General features: G+C 35.8%; 1 protein-coding gene and 1 long non-coding RNA gene across 3 annotated transcripts; one reads left to right on the top strand and one right to left on the bottom strand.

Annotated features, from left to right (window-relative positions):
* Positions 1–797: 797 nt before the first annotated feature.
* On the bottom strand, positions 798–24,217 carry LOC137851256 (uncharacterized). Of its 2 annotated transcripts, none has more exons than XR_011093092.1 (3): positions 22,785–24,217; positions 22,408–22,520; positions 798–1,134 (listed from the first exon to the last, which is right to left on the bottom strand). It is a non-coding gene; the product is annotated as an uncharacterized lncRNA (long non-coding RNA). The 2 variants fall into 2 exon arrangements; XR_011093091.1 differs by lacking the exon at positions 798–1,134 and adding an exon at positions 20,294–20,368.
* ATP6V0D2 (ATPase H+ transporting V0 subunit d2) lies at positions 4,544–22,089 on the top strand. The gene is made up of 8 exons (XM_068672211.1): positions 4,544–4,822; positions 10,479–10,650; positions 12,454–12,632; positions 14,448–14,527; positions 16,358–16,435; positions 19,537–19,713; positions 21,067–21,144; positions 21,684–22,089. Exons 1-8 carry the CDS (start codon positions 4,693–4,695, stop codon positions 21,843–21,845), a joined length of 1,056 nt encoding a protein of 351 aa, XP_068528312.1. The 5' UTR covers positions 4,544–4,692; the 3' UTR covers positions 21,846–22,089.
* Positions 24,218–25,134: the final 917 nt, after the last annotated feature.

Genomic DNA, 25,134 nt, shown 5'->3' on the forward strand with positions numbered 1-25,134 from the left:
TGCAGCAGCAGTTCCCCTGTGTCCTGTGGAGGGGCCCCTGGTGGAGCAGGCTGTCCCCCTGTAGCCCACATGGAGCAGATCTCCACACTGCAGCCCGTAGAGGAGCCCCCGGTGGAGCAGGTGGATGTGGCCTGGAGGAGGCTGCAGCCCATGGAGAGCCCCCGCAGGAGCAGGCCCCAGGCCAGAGCTGCAGCCTGTGGAGAGGAGCCCACGCAGGAGCAGGTAGTCGGGGTGGGAGCTGCTGCCCGTGGGAGACCCGTGCTGGAGCAGGGGCAGAGACTAACCGTGATGGAGCAGCAATAAAAGCATTCACACTAACAAAGCAGTGTGGACTGACCACAACCCCATCCCCATTCCTTAGAAGAGGGTGGGTGGAGGGAGAAGGTGTTTTAGTTCTCACCACGCTAATCTGCTATCAAGAGGTAATAAATAACATTAATCTCCCTATACTGAGTCTCTTTTGCCTGTGACAGTAATTGGCAAGTGATCTTCCTTTTGTCATCTCAACCCCTGAAATATTTTATTGTATTTTCTCCCCATTCTTTTGAAGGGTATGGAGTGAGACAGCAGTGTGGTGGACCTGGGCTGCCCATCAGGGTGAAACCACCATATCCATTATGGGCTATTACTTTGTGGCTGAGTGAAGCTCAGCAAACTGCAGAAACTGGGACCGGCATAATTATATTAGCTGAGTGTACTGAGGTAGCTGAGCTACACTTTTGCTACCCATGCTAGCACACTTCTGATTTCTATGTAAAGGAGGTGCATTTTCTACAGATCGTGTAGGAATTATAGAGTGTTAGGTCAAAAATCTCCCACATATAAACAGAAAGAGTCATACTATACACAGAGATAAAGAAATCTGTTTAACCCACACATTGAATCAGCACTTTATACTGATAAAAGCGAAACTGGCACATATAATGCTGATTATATATGTAAGCAATTGTGCAATCACAACTTCAGTAACTTCTGTTTTATTATCTTTCAGTACTTGTGAAAAAAGGAGTAAGTTTAATTCATGTGAGTTAGGTTCAACATTCCATTGGTATAACACATAACATGCCTTACTCACTCTTCTGCTGATTCTTTATCATTTGTTCGTCAGCATTAACCTCGTGGCTGTTAACACTACTAAAAAAAGGAGAAAAAAAAAAAAAAAAAAGAGGAAGCTCAGAGAAAATTTGTAGATGTAGCAAAAATATATGTAAAACGGAAATACTTTGTTTGCCACTTCTGAGTATATGTGGTTTTTATTGTTAACATTAGATTAGTTAAAAACAAATTAAAAACACCAGAACTTCTTGTGTATTTCTTTCCAAGTCAATTTCTTCTAGTGAAAGTGAAAAAACTGGCTGTGGTTTACAGCAGTCTTAGGATGACCTCTTGTGGTTGAATAATATGCACATTTTGTTTCACAGTTTCTCAGAAACCTTGATATCGAAGGTTAAATTCTGCTCATAGATTTGAACAGTTTTGTATTGCTAATTCTGCTTAACCTCAATTAACATCTGCTTACAAACATGCTATCAGTATTTGCTTAGCTCACTGATAGAAAATTCTTTTAAATATATCTCAACCTTTGCACTCCACAAAGGTAACAGGTGAGAGTATTGTATTTTCTCACATGGTCATTTTTTTAAAGTCAATTCTGTCTAATTAAGTTCATAAATATAAAAAACTATAATTTCTGAATAAAAACATACCCACCCCAAAACACTGAAGAATCCATATGGTACCAGCCATTCATGATAAGAAATTACGACAGATACTGAAGATATTCTCATATATTTTTATATAAAAATTTAGGCAGGTCTCTAATTATGTGCATTCTAAGTTTTGCTGGTAAAACTGTCTCCTTTCAACCACAACTTCTCTTGAAACAACAACAACAACAAAAAAAAAAAAAAAAAGTGAGAGAGAGAGAAAACCATTTCCTGGTGTTGCTGAATGCAGCCTACTAACCCAAATTACAGCACTGGACTCTTTATCCCCTAATAGATAAATTCTCTAATAGATAAAATCACCCGAGAGTCTAGCCTGCTTTCATGATGACGTGAAATCTTTCAAAAATACAGCGATTTCATGAAACAAGTTTGTTGAGAGATAGCACTTCACATGATGGGCCTGAAAGCAGTATTTTTGGATCTTGTGGTTGCAATTTCTCACTGGAGGATCACCGGTGGTGGTATTTGCACCTGCCAGTCAGTATTTACATGACCCCAAACCTTACTAAATTTAGGCTCTGGTGCAAAGCCATTTTTGCACTGGCTCTGCTGTTTGAAGTTCTGGAAGCTCTTCAGCAGGACAGGCTTGGACTGCCACCAGCTGGATGTGTTCCATCTTCTGATACACTCTGATTGCAGCTGGGGGAGGCCTGAATTCAGCTGCTGCAAGACATTACTTGTTTATGTAATGCACACTTTTAGAGATGTGTAGGGTAAAAACAAACATTGCTGATAGTGTACACAATAATGAGTCCCTCGTGTTTTTATTTTTCGTTTATATTCCTTGAAAAAATGAATAACAGACAGTTGAGTGGAACAAGCTAGAACAATGATGATGACATCGAAAAAGCAGGTTTAAATTAAAATTTAGATATCTTCACATGGCAATAGGAGGCACTGAAAATGATAACACACCTTGAAAAATTTCCCTGGATTTTGAAACACCAACAAACTTCTGTCAGTTTCTTGCATTCTATGCAAGAGGAGAATCTGGACACTGTGGGCATGGAGACTTGGGAAACAAAAACAAATAGCTTGTTTGGGGAAGGGGGGGGTCATCTGTTTCATTCTTTTGCTGGGTTAACTCTGCAATATTAAAAACAGACTTCCTTAAAATTGTTAGCCCAATTTTTGAGAAGGAAAGAAACTTCAATACCCCGGGCACCATTTGAACTTTCAGATACTTACACTTTGCATATCAGTGCACATGATTTTTTAAACATCCAAAATGCTGTCATTATTTTCCCTGAAGTTGCTCACAGGCATGGAATTAACCATGTCAGCCTGAATCAATTTTAATTCAAACTTCAAGCTGCTAGTACTAATTGTACCAGTATTGGCCTGGCCTGACGGGTGGGCCATAGCTCTCGCTAGCCCACCAGGGACTCCTGGACAGAAAGCCAGGTAGCTAGTGACCTTCTTCCTAGGGTGGCTGCTTGATCAGCAAACACCCAGGCACCTCGTGCTTCCCTGTGTGGCACGCAGAGCCGTGCCGCGGCCAGGAGTGAGGCAGTATAGACAGGAATGACCTAGTGAGTACCAAGTTGTCATCACTCAGCTCCCAGGTTAGGGACAAAAGTCCCATAGTTTTGCCGGTGTGGCTGCCAGCTCACAGCTCTCACTGCAGCCACGTTTCAATGCAAGAGATCAATAGAAAAGCCAAGCTGCACATCTTCAGCCAACAGAAGGCACCAAACTTGTTAAAAGCACTGAAAACCGAGCCCAAGTGTTGAGATGCAGACGACAGACAGCTGCTGTAGTTCCTGTTGCTGGTGCTAACCCTCCAACCACACAGCAGTCTTCAACACCTCACTGAAATGTTCCTGAGCTCCAGTTAACTACATAGCTTAGTATCACCTAGTGCAATATGAGACTTTCCCTTCCAGCAAAGCCTGAAGACATATGTTGCATGCGATAGTGAATTTAGGGGGTAAAAAAGACTTTTTGTGTTGATTACAGAAGTGTAGCCACTTTGAAGAGTCAGACTGGGGACAACTAAATATGAAAGGCAGCAGACTTACCAGTTCAGTATAAAATTCACTGATAGATTTAGCACAGTTCTGAGTTTAATTTTTAATCAAAATCCAGAAACCTACAAAGGCCCGAAATTTGCATTACAGAAATCAAGATTCTTATTTTTCCAATCTTTAATTTGTAAGAGGAAAAAATATGAGTTATTTCCACATCTTGGTGAATATAACCAGACTATTTTGACTTGATCTTTGACAAATTATGGTTTTGAGATAAATTCTGGATATCCACTTTAAATGTTAATGTTAATGTTTAAGGTTAATGAAAATTGAACCTTTCAAAGACCTTTCACTTATCTAGCACCTATGGGCACGATCTAATGTTCACAGTAATTATTATAAGACTCTTATAATTTATATACATATTTCTCAGTAGTGATAGGCAGTAGGAAATTTGGGGTAATCAGAAATAAAAAGTCATACACAGACACTTAAAAAGCATTTAAGTAACATTAATAGTTTATGAGATTCTTTTTCTGTGGTCTACTGCAGTTGACCATTTTAGTGTGGAAATATTTATTCAATATATATTCACAGATAACTTTCTGTTTGTTTCATATTTAAGAAATATGAAAATGCTATCAAGCTTTTTAATAAGCTTTTTTATTTTCCAGTCAGTACAGAGCAGTTTTGCAATCAAAGGTTAAATCTCATGCTCCCTTTTTGGCTTCTCTTTCAACAATAATAGATTCATTTTCTGGCTCTGACAGGAGGGAGTTGGATTTGCTGGCTGGCTGTTGTGTAAGCATCAACTATACTGGAACTATATATACTTGGAGCAAGAAACAGGAAGAAACTAGTTGGTAAAACACAATCATAGGCTGGCAGGAAAACAGTGACTATTTGTCACTCCTTCCAAAGGGGAGGAAAACAGTTGGTGGCAAATACTCAGTACCATCAAGAATCCAACAGAAAGCTCAAATCTCCTTTTCTCCATGCCGGGCTACTCAGAGTTTTACTTCAATGTGGACCATGGCTACCTGGAGGGTCTGGTCCGAGGGTTCAAAGCTGGGATCTTGACAAGTGCAGACTATGTCAATTTAGCACAGTGCGAGACACTAGAAGGTAAGTTTGGTGGATTATTTTATTTGGGAAGAAATACTGTTGCTTGGATCTTTGAAGAATGGAAGGTAAAAGACCAAAGTATTGACAGCCTTATCTTAAAAGTCATATATGACCCTGCTTTCCTTTAAGAACTGTTCTTATATTTAATCTAATAGGTTTCCATTGAAATTACCCTAGGATTGTACAGACTGTGATTTGAAAAGCAATCCAGATGATGGGGTTTTCTAGTTTACTGATAAATCTTGGAAATCTCATCCACAGACTTCCTGTAGGCACTGGTAATCTCACATATATTAACCGTTGTACAGGACTACGAGAATATGGAAGTTTTGTAACATTGCAGCTGGGCAAAATACTTTGCAGAATCTTATTAAAAACTTACCATTCAGCACTGAATTTCTCTATAAAAGATATAAGATATAATTTCAATACTTTATTACTTCATGAGTTCTAGGGCAGTCAAGGACATTTTGCTTACCATGAAGAGAAACATATATGTCACAAAGGTAGAAAACTGAAATACTCCGAAGCTAAAAAAAAAAAAAAAAAAAGGTTTTTTTTTTTTTCCAAGGTGACTTTGCCACAGTAATAAAAGAACACACAGTAGTTTCCAAAGCAGCTTTCCGTGGCCAAGACTGGTCACAGCCTGATGAAGACAGACTTGTACAAAAAATCATATGACATACCTTCATACCTTTGGACACTTGGCAAGACAAAAAGGCAACAGAAAAATTCACCTTTTTAAAGGAACATAAAGTTTCTTTCCTTGACCCCAAATAAAAGCTATGATTGTATACTGAAATCTCATCTATAATACAGAGTATATTAGATTTATTTGCAAAAAGGACAGCAAGAATTAATAAGCTTATTCTGTTTTCAACTGCTTTGTCTATGCAGTGATAGAGCTGAGGAAATGAGAAGTGAAGAATGTGATGACTCCCACATGCATCAGAGTCTTGAGACTGTCTAAACTGTTACAGTGTAAGCCTGGGAAGGTTGCACACATTAATCTTGCAGATTAAAAGAACTGCATTTAAATAGGCAGATGTAGGTATTTAGCTGTCAGCTGGGAAAAAATCCTCTCATAGTTAAAGAAGAGATTTTTCAGTACAGTCAATGGGACTAGAGACTGTTGAACTGACCAAGTGCATGTGCCTACTCTAGTTGATAAACTGGAGACCTACATGAGCTCTTCATTTCATACAGTGTCAGTTTGGACACACAGAACACATGTAAACACTTACTTACTCTGAGAACTGAAATGTATTCTTTATGTCAGCTAGACAAAACCAGCAGTGTATGATCTATGAAAATTAAGGACTCTACAGATGTTGCATTTAACTGCTTAAATTGAACAGTCCTGCTCCATGAGTTTACACATGCTTTAGGAAAAGCTAATAGAGCTTCAAACATCTGTAAAGGACAGGAAAGACAGAATGATGGAATCATTAAATCTTGTTCTTCATTTTTCTCTGCAGAGGAACCCTGGAGATGATGTCACCAAAGGTTCCATGAGGAAAAAGAAAATAAAATCCTGGCTATTTCTGAATAAGTTAAAAAATAGACAAGTTTAAATATTTTTTTAAATGCATACAAGGAAACAATATTTTCCTCACCCTTTCCAAAAGAATTCCTGTTCCTGTTCAAGAGACATGGGTAAAATGGTTAACCATGTCTGGAGAATGGTTAAAAATTATTTACATTTTTAGTGATTTTTACAAGAAAGATATTTACAACCAGGGAGTAGTTCTCAAATATTACTGAGATATATGAACCTTTATTAAGCGTGTGCCCTGTTCCTTATGGGAAGATCACAACAGAGAGGTGACATCATTTCTTAAGTAAGATTTACAGTAGAAAGAACAGCAACTTTTTTACTTTTGAACTTTCTTCTTTCTAATGTTCATTCAATTTTAGAATGCAAATGCATTTCAGCTATAGAAAGAACAGTCTTCATCAAGCTGCCTATAAGAATATCTTCAGCACCCACTATCACTTCCTTTTTCTTTCCTAATCAGCTTAAGAACATCACTACCTCCATTGTACCATTTTTCTACTTGTAGAAAAAGTGTATTTGTTGTTGTTGTTGTTTTTTTAAATCAGGTTGCCATCACTTATCTACCAAGCATACTACTGAGAAATATTGGATTTGTCCATGGGGTTAATTATACAAATCTCTGTGCAAATAAATGATGCTGTAGTACTGAAGTTGAATCACAAGTGTACAGTACACCAAAAGCAGACCCTTACCTCTAAATTAGGAAATGGAGTTGGATCCAGCATATGCATTTGTGCTGTAGTACTACTTTGCTTGTCCTATAATGCCTTCAATTCATGTATTCACATTCAAAGGTAATAAATTTACACCACTGTGCATTCTGTGGCATTGTACCAGACCACAAAAAGTGGAGTAAGTTAAAAATATTATAAATATGCTAAAACCAACAAGCAGAAACAAAATCAAAACCACCCCAAGTAACCCATAAATAGAATCAAAAAGGTCTTTTAATTTCAAAGTGGTTTTGATATCTCTGGAGGAGAACCCATAATGCCAGTACAGAAGAACCACAAGCAGAAAACATGGGTTAGAGCTTTACATCTGCTTGGCAATAACAGGGTATGTAGAAAAGTGAAAGGGAAAGGTAAAAAGGAGGTTGCTAAGTGGCTTAAGTTAGCATTGTGTCCTCTCAATTCAGGGCCACACAGAGAGAAGTGCCCTTCAGCTGAATTTAGATATCCTTTGGGGCTTGTATGAATTATTATCATTTTCATGGAGCTACCTTGTGGTCCGCAACACTGGCTGGAACCTCTGCAACATGGCATGCTACCAGTCTGGCTCTACAGCATCATTTGTCTTGGGGGAATGGGATCTCCAGAGCAACAGCGCTGGCACTGAAGCAGAATATGTGAGGTTTTACATTCAGTGCTTTGTTCTTTCCTTGATTCCTTGCCTGATGGAAAGAGAGCTTCCCTGCTCTCTAGAAGGGAAGCAAAGTCACAGAAGGATAAGCAGTCCAGCTCTGCTCCCACCAATGAAATAAATTCACAACTTGCCTGTGCTGGAACACCAGCATGCAGCAGCTGAAATAACTGTAAATGAAAAGTGATGGTAGCTGGCTATTAAAGTGAGGAGTCAGACAAGACTCCATGTGCTTGATGCTTAGAGATCAGACTAATGCTTGGTTCAACCTCTTCCAGTACTCTTTCTTCATGTTTTAAATACTCTCATCTTAAACTAGCCTCTCCCTGCCATGGTGTGAACTCTGATTGTGATGATCCTGATTTATATTATTGGAGCTTGTTGATTATTATTTTCTCAATTGTTCTGGCCAAGATTATGGCATCAGGTTGACTACTGTTTTTTACATACAGTGTGCATGCTGGAATTTATTAAATTGGGTAGAAGAAATATTTCTCTAAAATAGGCCATGGAAGTGACAGGGTCATTCATCCAATATTCCTGGACATTGTATTTCTTCCATGATTTTGAGAGCCAGGTAGGACAATATCATGTGTTATGGCTAATATTTTTTATACCTTGTGATTTGGTGTAGATTCTAAAACTACTCAGACAATAAAAGAACCACGGCAGACAATCACAGTCTTGTCAGAGACATCCTACCCACAGTAGGTTGGATTTGGTTTCTGTTCATCACATTATACTAAACATATTTCAGAATGGTCAATACTTAGGATTGATATTTGGGTTTTGCTGTCTGCTTTAGGTGCTAAGCTCCTGGAAACCTGTGTCCAGAATGCATTTACAGAGTGTGACTCAAGCTAGGTATCTGGTTCATTTGGAAAGGATTTGAGGAAAGCTAGATTTTGGCTCTCTGCATGTAATGAGGTAGTGTATTGTAATCACACCATACACCGAGTATTTTTACCTTCTTTGCAGTAAAGAGAAAGTAAAAATTATCAGTTTGCAGAGGAAATTTGGCTCTTATATGAAAATATTTTTGTATTGTTTTTTGTTTTGTTTTGTTTTTAAGTTAGTCTTAAATATTTAGATAAACTTCTGTCATAATTCTGTATTTTTTTTTCTCTCCTTCACCTTTCTTATCTCTCTCTTGAATTAAGTAATTTTCTTTTTTTCATATTTGGATTCTTTTTCTTCTTCCTGAATAGAAACCTGTACTGAAACTATGACTATTTCCTAGTATATGACTCTGATGACTGAAAAAACAACTCTCCAGTGCTCTCTTTCATTAACAGTTCTTTGATGACCTATATTATTTTAAGAATCAATTAGTTTAAACTGACAGCATGACTTCAATCTCATGCAGGAAAATCTAGAGAAATGCTACCAGTTCAGGAGTGCTACCTGAGCAAGACTGTCCTATCCAAAACAGTGCATTGATGTAGTCACTGGAATGAGCTGTATTGCCAGTAAAACTCATGTAAAAAACTCTAAAGGTTATCTATCTCGTAGTGTTAGTGCTAGACTTAGGAGTCAGAATTGCAATGCACTAATTCTTTTGCATTGTCTCAGTGTAGGCATACTAAGAAAATATGCATGTGTGGAGTTAGGAAAGAGTATCTACTCTACTGATAAATGCACACCTTGCTAATGCATATTAAATTCTCTTGTAGACACACCCTTAATTCAGTTGGTGGGAGTGTTGCTATTCATTTCCCTAAATATCACTTCAGTTTTTATATGGAAATCTAATAATTATAAATGTTAAAGCCTTATAACATTATCTCAATCTATAATTTATGGTACTTTTAATAAAGCATTTGAACATAATTACACAATATAGCAGGGCCTTTTCTAAAAGGAAGTGTTAAACTGCTTTGAACACTAAGAACTGATTCAAATCAGTTTTGCTTCATGGTGGAAAATAGCTAACAGAGGAAACTTATCAAATTAATTCTTTGATATTATAAAAGATTCTTTCAACTTTGCTGCCTAATCAACCCATTTTCTCCAATTACCATGGTGGGAGCACTGGCAGAATGTCACGATAACCCAAGTTTCTGGAACAGCTTCTTAGGATCTGTTAATAGCAGCCATAAATCAGGCAAAGCCAAAACAGAAATGCTAAGGGAGGGTAACTGTGCCCTTTCAAGCACTCTCCTGCAGACCTCATTTGGAGACCAGAGTCTGAGCCAGGCAAGATGTGTTCTCTCATTTTCTTCAGGCAGCTTGATTACATGAGATTATAGTCTTACATGAGATTTAAACGTTTCACATGAAAATTGAAGATCTTAACAAAGTTACAGGATGATTCTTTTTGATACATAACAGTCTACTGTATCACAGGAGAGAAAACCGACACATTATAATGATTCAGTACTGGTGCCCTGAATAAATCTGTGAAATCAAAACATTGAGCTGGGAAGGGGTGAGGGACAGCAGTAATTAACACTGTGCTTGTTGTGACTGTAAATTACATTTACGAGTAAAACTTATGGCAGAGGTGTAAAATACTTCTGGTTTCTTGTAGCAATGAGTCTTACTCGGAGAAGGCAGTATAAATTTGCAGTAATTATGCATTTACTCTGTATCATCTATGGTAAAATCTTATGTATGATCAGACCCTTCATATGAAAATATAACATTACAAAGGAACATTTTAAATATTGTTTGATTTTATTTGTAGACAATATAATGGCATTTTATTTTCATGATCTTCCTTGAATCTAATTTCAGATCTAAAGTTACATCTACAGACTACAGACTATGGCAACTTCTTGGCTAATGAACCTGGCCCTCTCACTATTTCCACTATTGATGAAAAACTGAAAACAAAGCTACTCACAGAATTTCATTACTTTAGAAACCATGCTTTTGAACCACTTGCAACTTTTCTGAATTTTATCACGTAAGTAATATTACCACATTGCTTAAATTATGTACTCAAAGCAAAAGCACAGCTTCAGGTTAAAACAATGTAAATACATCTTAGTGGAATTTACATTAAATTTCAAAAACAGTGAAATTACTTTGATACTGTAATATTTATATACCTTATTTGCTAATATCTATTTTGAAAATAATTGTTGTCTTTGCAACCACTTATTTTAAAGAACACAAGATTTTTACTGCACACATGGCCTAGAGTAGTGGGGGAGACTGAGAAAAAACTATTATTATTTTCAAGTGTCATTTAAATCAGAGAACTTGCAAAAATAAGTTTGTGGGGGTGACTCATGCAAGATGTACAATTTCATGATATCCAGTGATTTAATTCCTAGGCATGTGTCAAATTCTAGATTTTGTTTAAAGACTACACATCATATACCCACCATACTTTTTATACCATTTGAACATTAAAACCAGAACAACCTTATATTGTATATAGCAAGATACTTAGATCCAAGTGGCTTTGTTTAAAAGCACAAGTGCTGTTTGATGTCAGATTAAGAGAAAGTTCTGATCTCTATGCAGTTATAAACAGACAAAACTTGTAAATAAATGACTTAACATTAAGGAAAGAATGGGGTTCTGCTTTATAACAGTATAACAACACGGATTAGTGAAATGTCACTAGAATATTTTACTTAACTGTTTATTCCCCTTGGTCTTTTTAATGTATTCTCACAAGACTGTTCATCTTACTTTCAAGGAATGTTTTTATCATAACAGTATCATTTTTTTTTGTTCAAGTGTGACTAATCAGTTTTAGGTTGTTATATCAACAGGATCTTGGAGACTGCCCTGGGACAGACTGCTATAACCTATTGGTATACAATGTTTGGGTTTTGCTTCAGAGAAATGAAAGTGAAAATATGAAAATTATGGCAGCTCTTTTCTTATACTGATTGATATGCGTATGTACACATGTGCATACATTCTATATGCTGTTGTTTTGTGGTAACAGAGACATTAGTTTAAGATATTTAACAAAACTATTGCATCACTGAACTATGTATCACCAGATCCTTAAGCTCCACCACAGATTTTGTGTGAGATCATATTAATCTCTGTATGTTGCTAGCTGTGTTTTGAACCTACAGCACAAGCGGAAGACTAGCATCCTTGTTATAAGCATCCCAAGGGAATAGCTTTCACATTTCCATTTCTGAGTCACTGATGAAACTCTTACCAGTCTCCAACAGCAAAACTAGTAAGAAGCTCATGGAAAATTTCTACTGAAAAGTTTTAGCAATAAATAAGAAATCTGTGAGACTTTGTTCATAGTTTCCTCCTAAGATGATGTTTAAAGCTGAGTGAGAAGAAAGTCTAAGACTGGTCCATCTGCAGTTTTAGTGCCTAGATTCCTGTGCACTTCTCCCCGTCTGGATGTGATATAGCAAAATCCCAAACTAGAGAAGCTATTAGCTCAGGTGATTTACTTTTCTGTATCATGCATTGTCAAACCTACATTTCACAGCTGCTAAGCTTATCATGTTTCAGTTTCCCCTTCTTTAGAAGTGTCTTTTTTGCAAACCAGTCATCATGTGATTTAAAACAAAAACTGTGTTGCCAACTTGCAATTTTAAAACTTCTGTTTGTTTTTGATAAATGAGACATTGATAAAGAGTGAATATAAATACCTGCAAATACTGTGGTCATTTCTGATTTCAGTGTTTTTAGTAATTTTCAAAAATCTTGCTTTTGTATTTTTTTCAAACCAAAATGCATCATAAAACCAATGTTAATTTATTTTTTATTTCAAATACAGATACAGCTACATGATTGACAATGTAATTCTTTTAATAACTGGCACATTACATCAGCGACCCATAGCTGAACTGGTTCCCAAGTGCCATCCACTGGGGAGTTTTGAGCAAATGGAAGCAGTCAGCATTGCCTCAAACCCCACAGAGCTCTTCAATGCAATTTTGGTTGACACACCATTAGGTAGGAATACCAAATTACTTCTTATTTGCTTCTTGAAACTACTAATTTTGTATACTTGAGAACATCTGAGATCAAGTAGCATGTTTTCCACTGGATATGCTGTGCTTTGGTAACAAAAAATGTTTAAATAATTGGCTGATGAAACTAGATCAAGCACTTCTGAAGTGGTGTTCAGCACTTTTTCTGGTAACATTTATTAACAGCGTCTATATCAGCCTTGATAGCAGACACAAAGAAAACACGCTACTCAAGAAGAGTAATGGATATCTTTTATACTCAAAGTAGCCATTGATTTAGAGCATCTAGATTTTTATTTCAACACCTGCATCTATAATTAAAAAATTCAAGATAAAATCTTGCCTATCCCTCACTAAGGATCAAGAAACAGACAGTTCTAATAAATATTAGATGTTGTGATATAACCTAGAATCTCTCTCCTGAGGATTTGGGCATTATTCAAGCACACAGACAATCCCATCCTGAAGGACTAATTCTAAAGGCAAAATAGAGCCGGGGCTGGGAACTTCACATTCTGAAAGTGAGGTGAAATTCTCCTCAATGTGCTGCAGTAGCCAACACAAACAAAAAAAATACCAAGTTGTGGGGCTTTGTTGGGAAGGGTACAGAGAATAAGATGTATCTGAATAGATTTGACCATCTATGGAAGCACTGAAGTTATGGCAGGTTCGTGGTTTGGCTCCAGGCAGAAGCCTGAGTCCCACTCCGCTGCTTGCTCTTTCTCTGCCTCCATTGGAAGAGGGAAAAAATGGACAGAAAAGGGAACTTGTGGGCTGAAATAGAGACAGAGATCACTTACCAGTTGGTGTTGCAGATAAAACAGACTCAACTTGTTTAAAATTAATTTATTGCCAATTAATACATATATATGTTTAATTACTGAACATTATCAATTATTATTATTATCAAAGATTGATATTATCATTTATTTATTATGTTTAATACTAAGTATTATCAGATTTTTAAGAAAACAACAGAAATTCACAGGCAATCAGATACTCAAGGAAACTATCAGGGCTATGCCCCTTAGTGTCTTTCATCTCCCTACTGGATGCTGGGAGAGTAAGCCAGGCCTACACACTCTCCCGAAATACTATCTCATGTTGCCACTGTCTCAGACAATATTCTCTCTAATGCAGCACTGGCCTGCCCCACTAACAAAGTTCATTAACAGTGACAGATTGGCATACTTTTGCAAATTATTTTATATAGTATTTTAAAGTGGCCCAGCCACATAAATGAACTTCATCCCCCGCCTGCCTTTTCAAAAGTTTGCTTTTTAGCCAGTTCTGCAGAGGACCTGGAAATACAGACGGTCAGGGTCAAAGCTTGTGCCCCTTTCTAGTTGCATCCTGTTACCTTTCTCCCACTGACAAACATATCCAAAAAGGAAGAGGTAAACTAGGAAAGAGGATTCTCCTTAACAATGGAAGAACACCTGTGTGATTTAGGACAAAAATTATATTTAATGTTCCTCACTGGGAAATCTGCCTAATGACCAAACTATCTACTTCAGAGAAGATTAGGGCTTTCATTAGCATTTCCCATTTGATGGTCTTTGGAGATGTGGACTCTGCTGCACTGATTGATTCTCTTCACAGCAGATTCTTATTAAAAAGGAGGGAGTACAAGGATAAGCAGAAAATCAAGAGGATTTCTCTTCTCTGTGTATCACTGTGTCTCGTACAACAGAAATATCAGATCCTTGCTCATGCACTGGTATGAATGGCAATAGACAAGAGATGCATATTACCAGCATGTACATTCATACTGCAATATAATAAATTCTACTTTCAGCTGCTTTCTTTCAAGACTGCTTGTCTGAAAATGACCTGGATGAAATGAACATTGAAATAATGCGCAACAAACTGTACAAGGCAAGTTCTTGCAACATAACAATAATACTTGGGGTTTTAAAAGCATTTTAGAAAAGGAGGTCAGCATCATTAACCCTTTTTTATGGATGGGGAAACAGAAGCATGGAGAGACAAAGCAAGCTGTCTAAGGTCACCTGGATGGTAAGCCCAGGAATCAAATCCAGCTCCTCTGATTTCTACTCCAGTGTCTGAAGAGATTTCAAATTTTAGGTCTGCATCCAAAATCGAATTTAATATCTCATTAATGAAAAAGCTTTAGATGTCAGGCTAATATCCAGATCCATTTGTTTGTGAATAACTCTTTTATCCACCAAGTGCCACAGAACTGTTATCTACTAAATAATCCTGGGCAGACTTTTGGCTAACATTTATTTTTATTCATAAAAGGTAAATGTAATTTGAAAAAGGTCTAATTTCTTTGAGTCTAGATGGCATTTTTTAAATTAATGTTTTTGCTTAATTTTCATTCTTTTTTTTTAAATTATATTTAGCATTGCTATGACACACTAATGTAAGGATATTCATCTAATATGTGCCTTGTGTTTTCAATGTACTTTACAAATATTAGCACACAGGTCAATACTTTTATGGTGGTGTCTTTAAAGGCTATAGATATTTCATCCTGTTAATGGTTTCTCCCAGCATATTCTCTGCAGATTCTTTGTCATCTTTCACAGTGGATGCCCCAGACTGCAGGAAGTATTCTTAAAGTGATCCGATTGCATTAAGGGAAAAGAAAAAAAAATCTTCTATTAGAAATGATATTTTTTAATTCCCAATATGATATTTAATTCTTAAATACTCTGCTAATCTTATTATTCTTAACAATATCAGTTACTAATAAACTAGACACTTTCTATTTGATAACATACAGATTTGATTCTTATGTCCTGTATTTGTATTTGTAAATTTGTATTACAACAAACTTACAATTATTAAAACTAATATTTATATTTTTTCTTCTCACACTGCTAAGTGTCAGGAGGATCATTCTGCAAACACTTCTAAATTATTAACATATCCTTTCTCCTCTGCTTCAGCTGTCAATGTGATCAATTATGTTTCAGCTCTATTATCAGAACTCTACAGAATCTAACTAAAAATCCCATGCAGCAAATCCCCCTCGAGACATCTCTACTTAAAATTCACTTAATTGCATAGCTACTGACATCTTCCTTCAACAAGATTGGTGGAGTTGTGGCAAATGCATTCAGATAATATAAATGTTCCTTAAGACAGTATTTTGAAGGAGGGGGAGGCAGGGGGAACAACATTTCTGAGATACGTGGGGTCCTTCCTGCTCAGGTGTATTGAAATGGATGCAAAGGAGGGAGTCTTCAATATACCAAAGGGTTCTGCAGACCATTATTACAGAAACTTAGTCCACTGTTCTGTCCTAATCCAGGGTTTTGAAGGGTAGAGCAGTAGGGATTAGTTTGTGTATCCTCATAGTGCTGGCCAAACAGCCGTGGCATATACCCAAATCCCCTCCTCCACACTATAAACACAGAGTTGCCTTCAGCCATCTGCTTATTATGCAGTGGAAGCTCAATGGAGCTAAAGAAGTTCATTCTTTATGAATGCAAAAGAGAGCAAAGAAAGCATAATATTTGTTCTGTAACATCTTTTAAAAACATTTAAATATATATTGTAAGAACATGGTATTTGCATTTTACTATTCAATCCAGCAAAGTAATTAAGCACATAAATGAATTTAAATTCGTAGGTAGAATTATCAAAGTTAATGGAAGTATTTAAAAATGAGATTCATGACTATGTGGTCAACTTTTTAAGTAGCATTTAAAATATTTCTCTTCTTCTTTTTTGTAGTCTTATCTTGAGGCGTTCTATAAGTTTTGTGAAAAACAAGGAGGTACTACAGCAGAAATAATGAGACCCATTCTTGAGGTAAGAAAAAATTCACTCATTGTACATGAAAGTACTCCAAAATGCTTTTATAATTAAGTCACTTTGCTTTTCCTGTTTCTTCTCTCTCCACTTGCAGTTATTTGTCAGATGTTTGAATAATAACTCTGAGAGGTACTGAATTCTTTATTCTAGAATGAGTTTTACCTCCTGACTTGAGAAACAGATAGTCCAGGGAGGAGTTAGCCTCAGTTAATATTTTTCTATAACAGAACAAAAAAAAAAAAAAAGGTTCACTGATCTTACACTGTTGTCCCTTAACATATTTCTATATTATATAGAGAGAATAAAGGGAGCTCTTATATCTCCTAGAGCAAAATTAAATTTGGTATAGCTACATTCTGGCATTACTGTGTATGAATGAATCAATATTTTTTAAACTTCATGGCACCATCATGTTTATTTACTCTTCTATTAAAATTAATGGTTGAAGTTATAGTTGAATGGCATTCAGAAAAGTCCAACATTTCAGGATTTTTGTCTCAACTCAGAAAAGTTAAGCACTTATTTTTTCCATGGTATACAACATTCCTAGCACACTCATAATATTGAGTTCTCAGTATTCAGCTCTTTTTTTTTTTTTTTTTCCTAGATCATTTCCTTCCGGGAGGAAATAATCCTAACAATCCTTTTTCTTTCTTTCTTTCTTTCTTTTTAATTTTTTTTTTTTTTTTTTTTTTTCTGGGTAAGCAAAACTTGTACTCTGCAAACTGACTGAACAAAATTCACTGAGCTTTTATGACCTCATGCTAAAAGTCTACATTATGGGAGAGAGATACAAATGAGCCTAAATTATATTTTATGAAATAACATACTAATAGGACAATGCAATTTGATGTTTTATTTTACCAGTTCATAATGTTATGGTTACTTTCTAAAGAAAATATCCTTAATCAAGTTGAATTGTCCAGAAATTAAATATTTTTACTATTCCATTCTGAAAAACAAAAATCAAGAGATTGGTTGGCAGAGGTAAAGACATTTCTCAGTGATTCAGATTTTGCAGAAAGTTCATTTTTAGTTTGACATTCATGCTGAGAGATTACTAACTAGCATTGGGTTAAGCATATTGTAAAACTCTGTTTATACTAGTGCTAACAGTTTGGTCCATTATAAGCTCTTTTAAAATCCCTGCCTAATGTCAGCAAACTTTTCTCTAAATTTCCTTTTCTACTTTAATAATGTGAAGGTAGATTGTTGAGTTTACAAAAAAGCCCAAAATTAGTTATTCAAAAGAATACTGTTTATTTATTCTGCCAAAATGAGTTTTCTATTTTAAAATCCCTAAATCCTTGACCATCACATTGCCAACCTACCACATTGAAAGTACTGGTGATCTCTCTTTGGACAACAGATGTTGCATGTTTTACCCTGAATCTGACAAGAAATTGCACTGCAGCTAGTGCTGGGCATGTTATTAGGGTGCCTTGCTAATATTCAGGTAGCAGACACAGAGCTTCAGTTTTCCCTAAGGAAACCAAAGCAATTAGCAAATGGTCATCCTGTGACTCCACCCTCACCTGCAGCAATGAAGTGGCCCAAGTCACTGAATAACTAACTGCCTCCTGACATTACCCTCAATGGAGAATCTTGTGTGCCAATAATTTGATGAGTTAAGAGGTCTGGCTGGATAGGACCGATTCTGCAATTTTTCTCAAGCTGGGAACCACTCCAGGATTAGGCCCCATACCTGGTAGCATTAGTTGCAATTGCCTCTGAGCATGTTTTTCCAACAAAATATTACAAAGCTACCAGCTAAATTCTACATGGCTTTAATAGGTTAAAAAAGCAAAGCATTCATCCTTCCAAAACAGTTTCACTAGGGCCGATACGCCTGTTCGTATTAATAAGGCAAGTCAAATTTGGCCCTGTTACTCATTAGCTAGAAATCTTTTCAAGCACACTTATTTTCTTCTCATTATTTCTGTATTGTTTATTCATTTTCCTTACTCTGAAGTCAGTGCCAAAGGGCAGCTGGGTACCTGTTACAAAGTGTTCCAGTACATAGGAGTAGGACTTATGTGCTTCACTGCTAAATTTGTAGAACAGTGTCGCAATGGCATTTGTCAGTCTTTTTCAACAGAAAAGGGTACCTTTCTGCTTGAAACAGTTCAAAAGTTCACAGCACAGGAAAAGTTGCAAACTGCCTAAAATCTGCACATGCTGTATTTTCACTCAGAAATTTTTAGACACTTCTGAGTGGACACTTCCGTGTTCTTAAAAAATGAAGGTAAATAATAATAAAAGGAAGAAAGAAAGTCATAGTCAGTTTAGATCTCAAGACAAAAGAACAGATTTAAATCAGACAGAATTGGGTAAGATTATTTTTATTTGCCATATTTTTAATTAATGTTGTAAGTATGGCAGGTAAAATTTTGCCTTGTAGAAAACACCAGTGCAAGATCTAGTCAACTGAATGACCTTCAGTCTGCTGCTGCAGGGAAAATGTAGATGCTATAGCCTTTTAAAAGTGGGAGAAGAAATATAGCCCTTGATTCTATGTATTTAAAAATAACTGTTATTTGAAACATTTGAAAACTTTAACTTGGCAGGTAAACAACCTCCTCCACAGAATTGAATCATTGTTTTAAATATGTGCATTCAGAAACTATATTTTTCCATTTTTTTCATTCAACTTTTACTCTCAGCAGCACTTTGAGGTATCTCAGAACAGTGCTATTGATTCCTGATCCTTTCAATATATTAATATTATTATTTCTAAGACTATTATTTCGTAACTTCAAAGGGTGTGTGAGGAGATGTTTTGTCAACAACTTGTCAACCGAGCAGGGAAATGAGGAAGTAGCAGTGTTGATATTTTCAGTACAAAATTCACAGAATAAAAGCTGTGCTTGCAAAACACTGTTTGACCTTCTAGTTAAAATTTAACAAGTATTTGCAAACTAGAATTTCCAATTTGTAAATAAGATGTTTCTAATGCACAGTTTTATTTTTTAAGCCTCCATAGTTTAGCTTACTGAAAATGAAACAAAAACAAAACAAACAAGCAAACAAATAAACAACTGTTATTTTGAACTGAGATATCTAATAATGCCTGTTTATTCCTTATTTTATGCATTAAGTTTGAGGCAGACAGACGTGCTTTTATCATCACCATTAATTCGTTTGGCACTGAGCTGAGTAAAGATGACAGAGAGAAGCTATATCCAACCTGCGGAAAACTGTATCCAGAAGGCTTGCACCTGTTGGCCAATGCAGATGACTACGAGCAAGTGAAGTGTGTTGCAGATTACTATGCGGTATGTAATCTAATTTCTTAAAACAAACAAAAAAAGAAAATAAAAATACTTAACATCTCTTGATGTCAACAAAATTGTAACAAAAATTCACATAAGTTGAAAGCATTTTTGAAAGAATAAAGGATTCATCAAAGATACAAATACAAAAGATCCTGCAGAGAAATATATTGAATCAAAGGCCTTTGATATAAAGACAGAGTAACTTATTATCCTAATGCAATACAAAGTTCTTCTTACAGCAGTGTTTAAATACCACTAAATCACATCATAATAAACAAAACTGTTTTTACTTCATTAACCCTCCCCAAATTGAAGTTCACAGCTGCTGCCTGATTTTGGCACAAAAACATGTTATTTTAAAACAAGAGGATCAAATAATTCATGCCACACATGACTGCAAACCTCATTCTTTGCTAGTGTACTGTAAAAATAAAATGTTCTTAACATTTTTCCCTAAATCACAGATTGAATCCAAGAAGTAGATGGAGTTATTAATACTGATGCAGCTAGCACTGCTATTAAAGATGAACCAATATAGAACATTTGCTCTGTAAATTAGCTATGGTACTGTGATTACTTTTAATATTTAACCTACCTCAAAGTAGGTACACCAAACAAAATTATGTCCAGTCTATTGATTTCTCCATACCTGTTCCTGTGCACAAGCAGAATGATAGAAGTACGTTACCATATCAAATGTGGGACAGAGCGAGTATATTCATGTGATGGTGGGACATTTAGATGAATTTGGGAACCATTGTACTAGACCTATATTGTACTGCTACTTTATAGGAAAATCATAACCAACACATGAAGAAGCAAAACACACAGAAAGGTAACATAAGAAACAAAGTCAAATATGTCTGTGCATATTGCAGAATATTCCAGTTACATATCAGACTGATGGATTACAATATTAATGCAGATAAAGCAAATCTAGCTGACTACTGGAATAAAATGATCACTCGTGAGGATCAGAGTTCAGGGTTTTGGCTCCATTTACAACTCTGGCTCTGATGGATACTATTTGTACAAGAAGTTCAGTACTCTATATCCAAAGGAGTGAAAGGTCATGTGTCATTTTGCAGTCAGTCTCTTTCAGTGCCTTCAGAAAATTACTTTAAGCTGTAGGAAATGACAATAAAAACCACAAGAACAAACACCTTTTTTTTCCTTCTATTTATTTTTGGTGACTATATGCTTTCAACTTTTGATTTATAGAAAATTGTAATCTATACATGAGTTCCACACAGAAAGATTACTTAATGTAGATTAATTAATAAAGCAAGGTAGCTGTGATGCACAAAATGCAAAAGTTCCTTACTTCTGTTGTGTGATTGTCTATGCTTTCAGGAATACAAGGCTGTGTTTGAGGGTGTAGGGAGTGACGCTGGAGAAAAGACACTGGAAGATGCATTTTTTGAACATGAGGTAAGAGGGTCTAACCATAAAATATAAAAATGAAAGTTAACCCCCCCCCCAAATAACATTTAAAACAATGAGATACTATGCTTTTGCTTCTACTATATTGCATCATTCAGTTTTATATTCAAAAACGCAGAATTGTTATGACTGCCAACTTTTCAATGAAATGAAATAGGATTAACCTTTTTTAAATAAAATAAATCCCAGGGCATTTTTTTTTGAAGAATAGCTATAGAACTGTCAACCCTGATAGCCTACCTGAATGGCATACCATGTAAAATGCTTAGTGAAATTTCCCTTGAATAGTCTACTGAAGAAGGTATTTCACCACTGCCCTTTACTTTTTACTTGCCTCTAATGCTGCTGTAGTCTGTTACCAAAAGAGATAACCAGAGATGACATTTCAGTTATATTTCTACTTGAGTCTCCTAATCAGTTATGATTGCAAAATTACGTAGAAATCTTCATGATGAAAGCTCCCGTTTAAAAATCCCGCTTGCTTTCTTTAATATATTACCATAATACTTGTTTAATCTTTTCCACAGGTAAAGCTGAATGTGCTTGCATTCAATAACCAGTTTCATTTTGGAGTATTTTATGCCTATGTGAAATTAAAGGAACAAGAATGCAGAAATATCGTATGGATTGCTGAATGCATTTCTCAGAGACACAGAACCAAAATTAACAACTATATTCCAATTTTCTAAATCTGAGAATTTATAACCCTACTGTGCTTGAAAAGAAGTAATATTTCATATAATAGAAGAAAAATGTTATTTTAAAAGTTAACTCTTATGTGTTGAGTTGTATTAGTGATTCTCCTTCTATAGTGCAGTGTGACAGAAAAGTAATATAGTTATGGATATATGTATCAGGAAATATTAATGGACTCATTCATAGCTTTTGTGCCCATTTTAATTTAAAAGATCAATAAAAAGTCTCTGGAAAGGCCTTATATGCATATTCATTTTATCTCGTGGAAGTAAGTTTTACACCAAAGATGTTTGTAAAGCTCTTTAATGCTTAACTTTGATTAACAGTTTTTTCAAAACCACTACTTCTGTCTTACACTTATAGTCTTCTTCATGGCATACAAGATCTTACCACACAAAGGTCTTACCACACAAACAGAGATAAACTTTAGGGTTACTCTGAGAGTCCCCTCAAGGAATTTCAAGAGGGAGCTTCCTGAACCTTCGTAACTGTGAGATGTCTCTGGAGTTAAGTGTAAATATGTAAGTGGGATGTCATGAACATGTCTTCACTTACTTCTTTACGGTCACTTGAGGTGCACCATAAGTGTCCAGCAGGTGTCTGATCCACTTCACAGCAATATAATTATCTCCTCCAGCCACACCAAAGATACCGACTTCATGTATGCACTAGGAAAGATTATGAAACATGAATGAAAATACCAGCCAAGTCTGTATCAGTTTTACATCAGGCACAAACAACACCAGCTCTGAGCTATTTAGGACCTGGCTAAGATCAGTAACTAAAAATAGAGCAGACAGTTGAAGCCAGATTGTAGTAGGACAAGATTAATTCTGCTGAGGAAAAAGAAAGGATTTTGAAAACCTCATCAACATTCTGCCTTCAGAATCCATTCAAGAAATTTGCCCTCTTGTATTTCAAACAGGCTATACCTTGATTTTCTGCATGATTTCTTAGCTTCAGGCTGGACCACAGAAAATCTCAATCTTCAGCTGAGTATGTAATAAAATCCATTTCCTGCTGAGTAAACAGAATATATATATATATTATATATATATATATATATATATGATGTCAACACCTTAGAGTTATGGAAGACATTCAGGCATCATGTTTTTAAGAACTGAGATATATCTCTCCTTGTAACACATACATGCAGACATATATACATACATAAAAAACAGAAAACATCACACTTTTTGTAGCTAAAACTGCACTGCTTAAACTGTAAATGTAACCAATGGGTTATATCCCAGGACATCCCATACAGATTTAATGAAGAATTTGGAAGATTTTCAATATTTTGCTTTATCATGAATCAGTAAGAACTTTAAATAATTACTTTAAAAATATTTTCATTTAGAAATAATTTAGTAGGCATTTAGGAGGATTGCCTAAATAGGCATAATTGTAAAAGAAAATAATAAAATCTTATTTCCATATTTAGGCTTCTTTATTCTGTAAACCTAGTAATCCAGAAGCAAAACAAAACAAAATACCCTGACCTGTAAGATGTCTGCATTGCAACTGCAATTTCATTTTGGAATGTGCATCTGGAATGTGTATTTCTTAATTTGTATTTCCCATGCTAATCTTTGACCAACATTTTCCAGTTCACACCTATATTGCAAACTATATCATAAACTGCAGAAAAAAAAAAAAAAAAAAAAAAAAAAAAGCAAGAGGGCTGCATTGTCTCGAATTTGCATTTTCCACATAGTTTAGTAATTGCATAAGAAAAAAAAATTAAAATGTTATGAGCAGAAGAACAAAATCAACTGATCTAGGACGCAGAAACTGAATTCTTGCCTTTCAGTGCAGTATTTATAAGAATACTTTTTCTGTGCTGATAGATCAAACCTCCCTACTTGAACAAAACAAATCAGCTGGCTTTCTGCCAAGAATTTTCTGAAGTGATTTGAAGGGGAAAGAATCTGCTCTCCACCCTAAATCATTCTGTGCCAGGGAAGATATGCAGCTGCTGTTGCTACAGTCCGTGGACACTGTTAGCTCAGAGAGAAATGAGTAGGAGTTGCAGCTTACACAATTATGTTGTCAGCAGAACTGGTCTTTAAACTATGGAAAAAACAGCATGAGTGTTGATTTTTTATTTTTATTTTTTAAAACCAACTTTCTAGATATTTGCTAAGTAAGCACAGGAAGTAACAGGCATTGTCTGTACTTCATTTAAGAATAAGCAACAGAGTCGACAGACTAAGAAGGAAATTGGGACTTCAGAGTTACAATTCCTCAAACACCTAGCTTTTTTTACAAATAGTATAATTTAAATTACTTTCTTGTTAACAAATTAGCCTCCACGCTAGTCTATATACATCTATACACAAGGAAAAATATTATAACATGTAATCTCTAACAATATCTACAGCGGAAGTCCAGATCACAAAATCACTACTACAAGCATCATTAACTTAGTAATGATCTGTCACTTTGTGGAATAGGGAAATATGAGACAATGAGCTACTTTTCTTGTTCTTCTTTGCATTTCTCAACAGGAACTTGTGTTCCCACGCTTAGATGACTAAACTTACATAGGCAAGTTTGTTCAGTATGATTATCATGACTATGCCCCTTTGCCTATGTCTTCAATGTGAGATGAAGAACAGGACCAGGATCGAACTTCTGCTGAGCTCTGATAGCTGTGAATCTTTCGTTCTCTTCATTTGCTGTAGCCCAGGCTTGAAGTACTCACAAACAGCTCAGCATCACTGAACTGTGGATGGACAGGGCTGCAGTGTTTCAAGAACTGCCCACGAACAATCCCTCCTTCCAGCACAAATGATAATTTGCATCCATGCTTGAAAAAGAATATTGTTCACTTACAGAATGAACAAGAGCAGAACATGATCTTAAGACTAAATCTGAACCTACAATCAGTCAACAGTCATAGAGACTCTCTTATTCTGGTTCTAGCAGTTCCAACATAACTTTAAGGTAAAAATAAATAGAATCCAATACCATACTTGGCCTATTCTGAATATTTATTAAAGCTAATATTGTGCAACTTAATTTTCTTTCATACATGACAATATGGTGCTTCCTGTTTTTAATAATTATGCCTAAGTAACACAGTATATTTAACTTTTCAACAATTCTACTTAAGATCAAAACAGCAGATCCAAAGTATGTGGATGGAAGGATGGTTGGCCATCATTCTATTTGCATCGGAATTATGAAGTTGTTAGCATGAAGATTAATGGCTTAAAAAAGAGATGAGACAAAGTCCCATGATATGCTGGACAAGTGGAGTACTTTACTAAAGAG

Source organism: Anas acuta, chromosome 2 (genome assembly GCF_963932015.1).
Source record: "Anas acuta chromosome 2, bAnaAcu1.1, whole genome shotgun sequence".
NCBI classification, from domain to species: domain Eukaryota; kingdom Metazoa; phylum Chordata; class Aves; order Anseriformes; family Anatidae; genus Anas; species Anas acuta.

Bases quoted from the DNA above. Each gene is read 5' to 3' on its own strand.
- ATP6V0D2 (XM_068672211.1), top strand. From the start codon at position 4,693: ATGCCGGGCTACTCAGAGTTTTACTTCAATGTGGACCATGGCTACCTG. The intron at 12,633-14,447 runs GTAGGAATACCA...TTCTACTTTCAG, and splicing joins TTTGGTTGACACACCATTAG to CTGCTTTCTTTCAAGACTGC. The intron at 21,145-21,683 runs GTAAGAGGGTCT...TCTTTTCCACAG, and splicing joins ATGCATTTTTTGAACATGAG to GTAAAGCTGAATGTGCTTGC.